The sequence below is a fragment of the Corythoichthys intestinalis genome, chromosome 5 (genome assembly GCF_030265065.1).
Source record: "Corythoichthys intestinalis isolate RoL2023-P3 chromosome 5, ASM3026506v1, whole genome shotgun sequence".
NCBI lineage: Eukaryota > Metazoa > Chordata > Actinopteri > Syngnathiformes > Syngnathidae > Corythoichthys > Corythoichthys intestinalis.
Genome location: NC_080399.1, coordinates 59802209 through 59814511, shown reverse-complemented (window position 1 = coordinate 59814511; position 12303 = coordinate 59802209). Strand labels below are relative to the sequence as shown.

Genomic DNA, 12303 nt, shown 5'->3' with positions numbered 1-12303 from the left:
GCCGAGGTATTAGATTGGGACTCTGTATCGACAAATCTTTAAAATCAAGTGACCCAGTATTCAGGATTCAGGTAAAAAAAATATGTGATTGGGACATCCCTGCTATGAACAATCAAAAATATTAGATTAAAAAATTTTAAATCAAAATATTTCAATGTGCTATGTAAGTAAGACTTTGGGTTGCAGACAACCATCTAAGCTACGCTGCCCAAATGTGAAAAAGTGCAATAAAAAAAAAAATCCTTTCCAAGAAGTTTGGTTGAATTGTACAGTTTAAAGTTCAACTGATATGAATTTGTTGGACACAGAGAAACCATTGTACTGTTGCATACAGTATGAGTATTAGTCACACATCACATAAATATGTACACAAAAAAAAACCATTTTAACACTGTTTCCAGTGTAAAAGGGGCTAATGGTGATATGACTTTAACAGAAACCTAGTAAACTGCCTAAATTTAAAATGAAATTTAATGTTGGCCTCTCCATACTGTTTGTTTTTTGAGTGTTTGTACTGTATTTTTGCAGATAAGTTTGTTGAATAAATGTTTGGAGTCATTGGTAGAGTCATCCATTCAGCTGATGAGATGTTGCCTGCCTAGAACCCCTCTACCACTGAAATCAGATCTATCCGCTTACTGCTTCCCCTTGCCAGGAAGACAACATGATGTTTTTATGGTTGCAACTTCAGGTAAAGCATGACAAGTACAGATAGTCCCCGGGTTACAAAAGAGTTCCGTTCCTCTGCTGGCGACACAACCCGAATTCCTGTGTAAACCGGAATTAACCATTTAAGTACCCCTACATACCCCTCAAATCTCAAATAATTATCCAAAAACATGTATTATACATCACTGTACAGTCCTCGCCAAGCCGTTGGAGCTAAGTCCTAGCTAGACAGCGAGCTAAGCTCCAAAATGACGATGACAGACGTCGGTTGGGTTTGCTGACTTTATTCAGCTGCTCATGACATCAACACTTGCAGAATGAAACTAAAATAAAAATGAATTGAAAACAGTTTCGTCTTCGATAACACGAATTCAAATGTGCATTTATAACTTCTAGCTCCTGATACAGCAATAACAATCCACACAAATGATGTATCAGTTAGCGTCCGCACATCATCAAAAACAATCACATAAACTTGCACAATGTAATTGAATTCAAAACGCACAATAACCAGTACAAAAGTTGGATGCTTCCCAAGCAACAAATGTGCACCCAGGCTTGCAGGCTTTCCCCTCTCGCCCTTACACGACTGCGCGACTTCTTTGTCGGAACAAATGCGCTCTTCCCTGTGTGTGCGTGTGCCTGTGCGTTCTTCTACTTGTGCGCCAATACGTTCTTCTTCTTTGTGTGAACATGCACTCCTAAGACCAATTTATACTTCTGCGTTGCGGGTTTAGGGTTAGGGTTTAGGGCCGTTAACGTAGACCCGACATACAACCTTACGCCGTAGCCTGACGTGCTATTCCAAAAAATCCTGACTACGCGTCAGGTCAACGCGCTGTGACGTGAAGATCAATGGACTGTGATTGGTCTGCTCAGAACGTTGTTTCGGTTCAGCCAACAACACTGCAATTTTCAAATCTTCAAACACTTCCACAAGCGTCTTCTGTGTCGCTAACGCCTCAACATTTATATTAACAACATTTGTTGTCGAATTTTAATTAGCTGCTGCTCAAAATACACGCATTCCATCTCCGTTGCCATTGCTGTCTATGGCCGGAGGAAAACTAAAGGAATTTGACAAAAGTTCTCCAAAACCATACAAAGACAAAGCCACACACCTCTAGTGGTTTGGTGGGGATTTTCAGAGCAATGCGTTCCTGCCGTGACGCAGAGCTTCGAATGCTCAATAACGACGTAAGGTAGGCCGTCAACGGAGCGCAGATGCATAAATCAGGCCATACTCGCGTGTCATTAGTACTACCTACTCTATGCTTGTAGCACCAAGATGAAAGCACGCATTACAAAACAAAAGTCAACATTATTAAAATAAAACAAACAAACAAAAAAAAAACGAGACTCGGGCGTCATAAAGTCTAAAATCTAAATCACGTAAGTTGGGTATGTCGTAAACCGGGGACTACCTGTATTGTAAAACCAATTAAATATGGTGACTGTTATTCTGATCATGGAAGAATTTTGTGGACATGATTAAAAAAAAACAAGACAATGCACTGCTTGCCAAAAGTATTGGCACTCCTGCAATTCTGTCAGATAATGCTCAATTTCTCCCAGAAAATAATTTCAACTACAAATGCTTTGGTAGTAATATCTTCATTTATTTTGCTTGCAAAGAAAAAAACAAAAGAGAATGAAAAAAAAATTTAAATCATGTAATTTTACAAAAAAACACCAAAAATGGGCCGGACAAAAGTATTGGCACCCTCAGCCTAATACTTGGTAGCACAACCTTTGGACAAAATAACTGCGAACAACCGCTTCCGGTATCCATCAGTGAGTTTCTTACAATGCTCTGCTGGGATTTTAGACCATTCTTCTTTGGCCAACTGCTCCAGGTCTCCGAGATTTGAAGGGTGTGTTCTCTGTTGGAATTCGCCCCCCGGCCAAGCCGCACGGAAATGGCAACAGCCGAACAGAAATGGTGCTCCGCTGCTTACCGCTTCCGTGCACTAACAGGGAAGGCGGATATTCCGCGTGTTCACCTCTTGTGTTAACCCTTTGTACTGACTCCATGTTCCAAAAGTTTGAAGAAGGCTCACCGAAAACAGGTTGACAATTTATTTGTCGACAATGGTCAAAAACAAGGCAAAAACAGACGACGGGGGAACAATGCTAAATCCAAAACAAGGCTACATAGAAAAGTTTCCGAGCCGCGAATCACTTGTTATCTCAGTGTCCTGTGTTTTTTAAAAGGCTAGGCGGTGTGGGTCAGGCCGAAGGTGTGGCTGAGTGTTGTTTCGGGACCATCCCTCTGTGTCCGGTTTTGGGTGGTTAGGTTCGTCCGTGGATGGGACGTGGTTGCCACAGTGACCGACGCTGGTCTTGACGTCCCAAGCGCCCGCTATCAACTTGTTATCCGGGAGACGCTACTTGTTTTAAGACAGAGCACCCTGGTTTTTGTCCTTGCAGTGGCCAGGAGTACTGATTGCGACAGTTAGTGCGTCAATCTTACTCGTGACACACACGTTGGGCTTCTGTGGTAAGATGGCGTTGTGTATCTATTCTGCTTCTTTTCATTAAACTATGGTGTGCTATTTACTTAGGTGTTTTAGAGTAGTACAAACAATCCTACAGTCCATATGAGAAATGATACTATTCCCTGATTGATTGTATTACGTGTGTTAGAGTAATGCAAACAGTTAAATGGTGCCTACGAGAAACGGTACCATTTTTCCAATTTCCCCCTCATGAGCCCCGATAAGGTGATTCACTTTACTGCGTCCAAGGGCATGGCGTGAAGTCTGGCTAAACTATAGTTAGATGAATGTGTTAGACTAATACAAACAATTATATGGTGTGCGATAACAGTACCTATTCCCTTCACCTCCAAACTGCCATTTTCAGATCTCTCCACAGGTGTTGCATGGGATTCAGGTCTGGACTCATTGCTGGCCACTTTAGAAGCCTCCAGTGCTTTTTCTCAAACCATTTTTTAGTGCTTTTTGAAGTGTGTTTTGGGTCATTGTCCTGCTGGAAGACCTCTGAGCTAGACCCAGCTTTCTCACACTGGGCCTTACATTATGCTGCAAAATTTGGTGGTAGTCTTCAGACTTCATAATGCAATGCACATGGTCAAGCAGTCCAGTGCAAGAGGTAGCAAAGCAACCCCAAAACATCAGGGAACCTCTGCCATGTTTGACTTTGGGGACCGTGTTCTTTTCTTTGAAGGCCTCGTTTATTTTGCTGTAAACTCTGTGTTGATGCCTTTTCCCGAAAAGCTCTACTTTTGTCTCATCTGACCAGAGAACATTCTTCCAAAACGTTTTTGGCTTTCTCGTCAATCCATTTTAACTGGCTGCAAGTGTGATTTAGTTATTGCCACCACCTGGTATGTGCCACAGGTAAGTAACAGGTGCTTTTAATTACACAAATTAGAGAAGCATCACATGATTTTTCAAAGGGTGGCAATACTTTTGTCCGGTCCATTATTGAAGTTTTGTGTAAAATGATAATAATTTAATTTTTTTTTTCCATTCACTTTCGTGTTTTTTCATTGCAAGCAAAATGAATGAAGATATTACTACCAAAGCATTTGAAATTGCAATCACTTTCTGGGAGAAATAGAGCATTATCTGACAGAACTGCAGGGTTGCCAATACTTTTGGCCAGCAGTGTATAGGGATGAGCGAGTACAACATTATCTGTGTCTGTATCGGTTCAACTGTCTAAAATATATGTATCCTTGTCTGCACTCGGAGGGGGAGGGGAATGGCCTAAACCTGTAAGTTGGGTTGGTTTTACCAGAAATGGGTGGGGCTTACATTGGGACCTTATTTATGATGACATTTAAATGAATTAATCAAAGGTTGCGGTATTTATTGTTTAATGGAAACCTTTGCAGAACAGCCTCTTTTGGATTCAAATGAATGTTTTTAATCATAAATTGTTTTGTAAATAGTCCTGTAGTACAGATAAAGAAAATTACTATTATTCTCAAGATATTTAAGCTCGTGAATAGAAAAAAGTCGTTGTTATATGGGCAAGACGTGTGGAAATTTTCACAAAAACTTTCTTTGCACAGGCTTGATTTAATGCACTATTGGCATCATAGGTTTGTAATGCAGTTCGGCATATCATTCAACATTTTCTTTTGATTGTTTTTTTTTTCTAGATGAGCGGAGTGGTGAGATTGTTGATGATGATGATGATGATGATGATGATAAGTTGGAGGAAGCTTACCAAGAGACTCAGAGTAAAGACAATGTACGTTTGGGGATTTACTATAATTGACTGTTTTCAATTCTATTATTTAAAAAAATAACTAAATAACACCTTACTTAGAATAACAGTCTCTAAAGAATGATTATTTTCACACTTTGTTATTGAACACACAGACATAGGTTAGAAAGTTGACTTGACCAACTTGTTTATTTGGACTTTGGCAGAAAACAAAAAAAAATCGCGAGTGCTTCTTTTCACTAGCCTTGTCTCACTTAACCTGGCACGCGAGACTGATTGTTCCACATATCTGCTATGAATGTTTTACACATATCAATCTGGGAAAGATCCAATCGAGACCTGTTGCATGGGACAAACCTTCAAAAATATGGCTGCTGATTGGATGATTGCTCTTCTCGTTTGTGTCAAAGTGTCATTTTGTCATTGTTGTCCCATGAAAAGATATACTTAAATATCTGCAGAAATGCTAGGGGTGTACTCACTTTTGTGACACACTGTAAATGATATATGATATATATATATATATATATAGAGAGAGAGAGAGAGAGAGAGAGAGAGAGAGAGAGAGAGAGAGAGAGAGAGAGAGAGAGATTTGAGCCAATATTCGAACAAAGAACCAGAAACTTCATTTGCAGCTGAATTTTATTTTAAACTGTGTAGAATGGAAAAAAAACAAGCAATAAAATTGACAAAAGCTTAACAAGTTAAAAAAAACTCCAAAACATAGCTTAATGGCAGGTGCATACCCCAGCCTACTGTACAAGAGTGTGCAGCACCCATCTTGGTCACTTGCGGCGGAGGCATTAATGATGAAAACAAAACTATCAATTCACAATGTCAAAATAAATACAATAATTGATAAATAAATAAATGAATAAATAATGTGTAACGCAGGCGACAATTTGAAAAGTAGTGGAGTAAATAGTACAGATACGTTCTATAAAATGTAGGGAAATAAAAGTAAAAACTACCACTTAAGTACAGTAACGAAGTACTTTTACTTGATTACATTCCACCATTGTCTGGTTGAGAAATCACGACCAGAATTAATGATCATTTCTAGCATTCTAGTGCTGCGCTAGCTCAGCCATGTTGACAGAAAGACAAAACGAATGACAAATCTGCAGCTATTTCTGAGTGTGACATCCAAGCTAAGATAATATCAAGGAATATGCCTATTTAATAAAAAATGTTCTTGTTGCAGGATGATGACTTGGAGACTGACCTGAACAAACTTTGTCTTCGTCCTGCTCCTGACAGACCCAAAGAGCTACTATTACAGTACAGCCGCCTCTGTCCTGAACTCGCACATGATTTCCTGGTACCGTTTATAACAGTGTGACATCTGGAAATCTATACAGTTACTGTGGGTCTTGAATTAGTTGTATAATGATAGGTTTTATGACACATTAGGTTCGAGTGACAATTATTTAAAAACGTAAAGATTTTAAGCTTTGAAATAATGACAATGCATTCAGGGTTTCCGACCATTTGAAATAACTACACTACCGTTCAAAAGTTTGAGGTCGCTTTGACCCCAAATTTTTGAACCGGATTGTACATAATGAAAAATCCTATATGATACACTATGGTTCAAAAGTTTGGGTCAAAGCGATCCCAAACTTTTGAACGGTAGTGTATCTTAATACCTGAACAAAATCCTTTGTTGTCAGTGAAAACCTGGAGAATGGAAACGGTAGACATTCAGTTTTTTTAAAATTTCCAAATCCGTTGTGGCAGCGTGTATAGGAATACCAATGTCAGGAAAACAAAAGAAAATTGCCTAACAGGACCTACAGTAGGTCTAACCCAATAGGATGTAATGGATTAATGTTAAGAAAAACTTTTTTATAATTTTAATCACGGGTTGCAAATCATATATTTTTTCTGAGCAAAAATAATAAATCATTAAAACCATTTAACTCAAAATACAATTATAGCAGAATGCACTAATTTGGGAACCCTTCATCATGTATAAGGTGGTACCTCGAGGTATGAAAGATTCAGTACATAAAGAATTCATTTTACAAAACGTTTTTGAAGCTTTTTTAGCTTCCTATTACAAAAAAATTATTCATCATGCGAAAGATAATACGTGAACAATGCGATAATGTAACTACGTTTCACTATAAATGTAAAGAAAGAAAAAATACAAAACACTATGTACTACACACTGCTAATGTGTATGAAACAATAGAAGAATATAATTTATAAGCGATGCTTTATCAAGGCGGAAATAGTGAGATGAAATAACAAGCAATGGCTGCCTAAGTTAGCTTGTCTTTTAGCACTTCGTGTTGCTATGAACTCGAGTAGTCATGTGATAGCGTCTGTAGAACGAGCCATACAAACTATTTCCACTTAAGCACCACAAAGGGGCGACAAATAAAGACAGGCAATCAGATGACAAGACAGTCACTCGGTGTTTGTACATGCTAATCATAAAATGCAGCAGTGAGTGATATTATAAGCCATTTTGAATATTAGTAGTTGTTTGTTGTAGTTTGTTTCATTTATTCATAATGTATTGACGGGGCGCGGGGCCGATAAATAGGGTGCATGCATTGTCGTGAGTGACCGAGTGGAATCACAGACAAAGAGCTTTTTTCGTTGAAAATTCTTGTGAGTAAATGCATAAATCCCTGAACTCTTTATAGATATGGACATAAAACAGTCTCGATTCTTGGTTAAAAGCAAAAAAAAAAAAAAAAAAACATGCAGTGAGCATTTATTTTACGTAAATATGTCGAAGTATAATGCCAGTCTGTTAGTAAATGTAGCTAGCGGCCGCCTTATGTTAACAGAGCTTTTCCGGTGAAAACGCATGTGCATAAATGCTTAGATGCCTGAATTATTTATAGATATGGACGTAAAATTGTCTTGATTCTTGGTTAAAAGCAACAAACAAAAAAAAAAGTGTATTTCAATTCAATTCAATTTTATTTTATTTGTATAGCCCTGGATCACAACAACATTGTCTCAAAGGGCTTTGCAGAGGCAATATGATACACAATCAGAAACAGGACCACTAATGGGAATTAGCAGGCAAAGTTACAGTTCGTAAAGATGCAGTGGAGTAAAGGAACAAGAAGCGGTCCATCTAGCCAGATAAGACGGGGGTAGTAACGAGGACATCCATCCAGCTTGGGGTCCGGACAGTCAGGAGTCTGCAGCTGAAAAATAGCCCCTCCCCAGAGGGGAGGGGGGAAAGGGGACACCGAGTGACTAGTGATGAAGAGACTAGACTACTAGATATTAACATTGGAAAATAGAAATAAAGTAAGATAAGTGGTAGGTAGCGTGAGAAACAGGAGATAGAACTCAGTGGCTGTACTTCCCCCAGCTTTATAGCTTCCAGTGCAGCTTAGACTAAACTTTGAGTCTACTCCGACTTCAACTAGCCTGACCATAAGCTTTGTTGAATAGGAACGTTTTTAATCTAATCTTAAATGTGCAGACTGTCTCGGCTTCTTTAATATTAGCTGGAAGCTGATTCCATAAGACAGGGGCTTGGTGGCTAAAGGCTCTAGCTCCGACAGTACTTTTAGAAACCCTGGGAACTACCAGTAGACCTGCATTCTGAGAGCGGAGTGTTCTGTTGGGGCGGTATGGAACAAGAGCATCGGTGAGATAAGATGGCCCCAACCCATTAATGGTCTTAAATGTAAGAAGGAGGATTTTAAATTTAATTCTACACTCGACTGCAAGCCAGTGAAGGGCCTGGAGCACAGGGGTGATGTGCTCTCTTCTATTGGTTCCTGTTAAAAGTCTTGCTGCTGCATTTTGGACAAGCTGAAGACCTTTTAGAGAACTTTTAGGACAAGCTGCATGTAGGGAGTTACAGTAATCCAATCTCGATGTAACGAACGCGTTAATTAATTTTTCTGCATCGCTTTTAGATAAAATATTTCTAATTTTGGCTATGTTGCACAGGTGAGAGAAGGCCGTTCTGCAGGTTTGTTTAATGTGAGCTTTAAACGATAAGTCAGGGTCGAATAAAACTCCTAGGCTACACTTACATTGTCCAGAGTGACTATCTGGGCAGCTAAAGAGTCTCTCACACTTTTCGGGCCTATTATAAGGACTTCTGTCTTTTCAGGATTAAGTAGAAGATAGTTAGTGCTCATCCAGGTATTTATATCTCGGACGCAGGTGCTTAGTTTGTCCACTTGCCTGATCTGCTCAGGTTTAATTGATAAATACAGTTGTGTGTCGTCAGCGTGACAATGAAAGTTAATGCTATGTTTTCTGATGATATTACCTAGAGGAAGCATATACAGCGTAAACAAGATGGGCCCGAGGACCGAACCATGCGGCACACCATAACTAACTCTAGAGTACGGTGATGATTGCTGGTTTACATTGACAAACTGGTACCTATTAGATAAATATGATTTAAACCAGCAGAGGGCTGCTCCTCTAATGCCATGTCACATTCTAATCTCTGCAATAAGATATTATGGTCGATTGTGTCAAAGGCTGCCCTCAGGTCCAACAGAACCAGGATTGAGACTAATCCAACGTTGGCGGCTAGTAACAAGTCATTAGTTACTTTGACTAATGCAGTTTCAGTGCTATGATGAGCTCGAAAGGCAGACTGGAAATGTTCAAATAAACTATTGTCCTGTAGGTGCTGACAGAGCTGTTTAATTACCACTCTTTCAAGGACTTTGGAGAGAAATGGTAAATTAGAGATAGGTCTATAATTGGCCAAAATATCAGGATCAAGAGTGGGTTTTTTCAAAAGCGGTTTAATAACTGCATATTTAAAGGACTGCGGCACGTGGCCAGTAACTAATGAGGTTCTTATTATATTTAAGATAATATCAATAGTTAGAGGCAGGGTCTCTTTAAAAAGTTTGGTCGGGATCGGGTCTAGGAGGAATGTTGATGGTTTGGAGGACATTATAATTGAAATGAGATCAATTTGGTTTACAGTGGGAAAGTTATTTAATATTTTAGAGGGGTTTATAAGAGATTCTGAATTTTTAGTCTGCACTTTATCAGACCTAATAGTTGGAAGTAATTCATTTATTTTATTCCTAATAGTTGCGATTTTATTGTTAAAATTTTTTAGGAAGTCATCACAGCTAAGGGTGGTTGGGATAAAAGGTTCTATTGAGCTGTGACTGTTTGTCAGCCTTGCTACAGTGCTGAACAGAAACCTAGGATTGTTTTTGTTTTCATCTATTAAGGATGAGTAATATCTGGTTTTAGCCATATGCAAGGCCTGTTTATAGGTCACTAAACTGTGTTTCCAGGCAGAGAGAGTGTGCTCTGTGTTGGAACAGCGCCAAAGTTTTTCTAATTTACGTGCCGGTTGTTTAAGAGAGCGTGTTTCAGCATTATACCAGGGAGAGGCTCGTCTCGGGTTGACAAACTTTAATTTGGGGGGAGCGACAACATCGAGCGTAGTACGAAGAGTAAACATAACACTATCAACAAACTCGTCATTAACAGCAGGGCCGGACATTGTTCCATTATAATCAGATGACATGGAGGCAAATATTGGCTGGATTATCTGTTTATATTCTGAAACAGAGAGATCACATAATGTCCTTTTCATCTGAGTTCTAGTCACTAGTGACGGATTATCTTGAAGCACAAACTGAAAGGTAATTAGAAAAATGATTAGACAGTACGGGGTTGTGGGGATGGACACTAAGATCACTAATCTCTGTACCGTAGGTTAAAATCAGGACCAGGGTGTGCTTGTGACTATGAGTTGGTTTATTTACATTTTGAATGAAGCCAGTCCCATCTAGTAGGTCATTAAAAGCCTTACCAAGCGAGTCACCATCATCATCAACATGTATATTAAAATCCCCTACAACTATAATTCTATCCCAGTTTAGCAAAATACTGGATAAAAAGTCAGAGAAATCTAACAAAAACTGTGAGTAGGGAACAGGGGGACGGTAAACCACTATGAAAAGAACTGGTTTTTGGTTCTTCGAGTAAGCATCTATAATTGATAGTACTAGACTTTCAAAGGAGTTATAAATGTAATTAGCTTTACTTTTTGGGCTCATACCTAAACATGAGTGTGATATTACTGCCACCCCCCCTCCGCGGCCCGTGCTTCTAGCTGTGTGAAAGTTCACGTGACTTGGGGGTGTGGATTCATTAAGCCTAACAAAGTCATCCTGCTGAAGCCAAGTTTCAGTCAGGGCCAAAATATGAATATTATAATCCCCAATTAAGTCATTAACTAACAGAGATTTGGGCGAGATTGACTTGATGTTTAATAATCCGCATTTTATATATTTATTAAGAGTTATTTTATTTTCACTGCTATCAGGGACTATATGTATTAAATTCTTTGGTCTCGTCCCTATAATACTCTGTTTTCTCCTGTTCACTATACGAGGCACGGACACAGTCTCTATCTTCTGTCCTAAATGTTGGATTTGTGACAGCTCGGAAAGAGGCGAGTGATCACTCCTAACAGAGATGTGTTTTACACTACAACACTGCGCCCGGGCCCCCACTCTGAAGAGTCACTTTGGGAGACTAAGTTTGGCGGCCAGGTTTCGAGTTAAGAGAGCAGCACCGTCCCAAGTCGGATGAATGCCGTCTCGGCGCATGAGCCAGGACTTCCCCCAAAATGCCCGCCAGTTATCAATAAAGACTATGTCGTTTTCTGGGCACCATCTAGACAACCAGCGGTTAAATGATGAGAACCTAGAGTACATCTCATCATTGACCAAATTAGGCAGAGGACCAGAGAAGGCTACGGTGTCCGCCATTGACTTAGCAAGCTTACACACCAAGGCTACGTTTAATTTAAGCACCTCAGACTGTCTCCGTCGGGCGTCGTTACCGCCTGCGTGAATCACGATACGGCGGAACCTCTTCCTACTCTGCTTTAAGAGCCTGAGGTTTCCTTCGATGTCACCGACTCTGGCCCCTGGGTAACACCTGACAGACACCGCCGGGTGCTTCACGTCTCTAACTATGGAGCTTCCAATTACGAGAGTGTCTGGTTCAGCCGGTGTGTCGCTGAGGGGGGCAAACCTATTGCTGACGTGAAGCTGCTGGTGCACTAAGGTTGTGCGTTTACCACTACGCTTCCCCCGTACAGTCACAAATCCGTCCTTAATTTCCCCCGGCTGCATGGGGCTTGCTGGGGGGCTAACTGCGGTAGCATTCCTACTACTGCAAGCACGACTTGCGGGCCCTGCTACTACCTGGCTATAGCTCGGATTAGCTTTCGTCTCTAGAGTGCAGAGCCGTGCTTCTAGCTCAGAAACCCTGGTCAGCAGCCCTGAGACTAAGCTACACTTCCTACAGCTACTACTGTCCTCGACGAAGGAGCCAGGGTGCTCGCTATACATACAGCACACTGAGCAGAAAAGGCGGGAGGGAGAAGGCAGAGGGCTAGCCATGGCTCGGATAAACTAGGATAGCAAGATAGCGCTACTGAGGAGAGTA

General features: G+C 40.3%; 1 protein-coding gene across 3 annotated transcripts in view; it reads left to right on the top strand.

Moving 5' to 3' along the window:
* LOC130915929 (cytosolic carboxypeptidase 4) overlaps positions 1-12303 on the top strand; it is a 105342-nt gene that overhangs the window by 27071 nt on the left and 65968 nt on the right. For all 3 annotated transcript variants that reach the window (XM_057836179.1, XM_057836182.1, XM_057836181.1), the window contains exons 7-9: positions 529-691; positions 4802-4893; positions 6074-6190. In XM_057836179.1, the coding sequence (XP_057692162.1) occupies positions 529-691; positions 4802-4893; positions 6074-6190 (372 nt within the window). The remainder of the gene's footprint in view (positions 1-528; positions 692-4801; positions 4894-6073; positions 6191-12303) is intronic.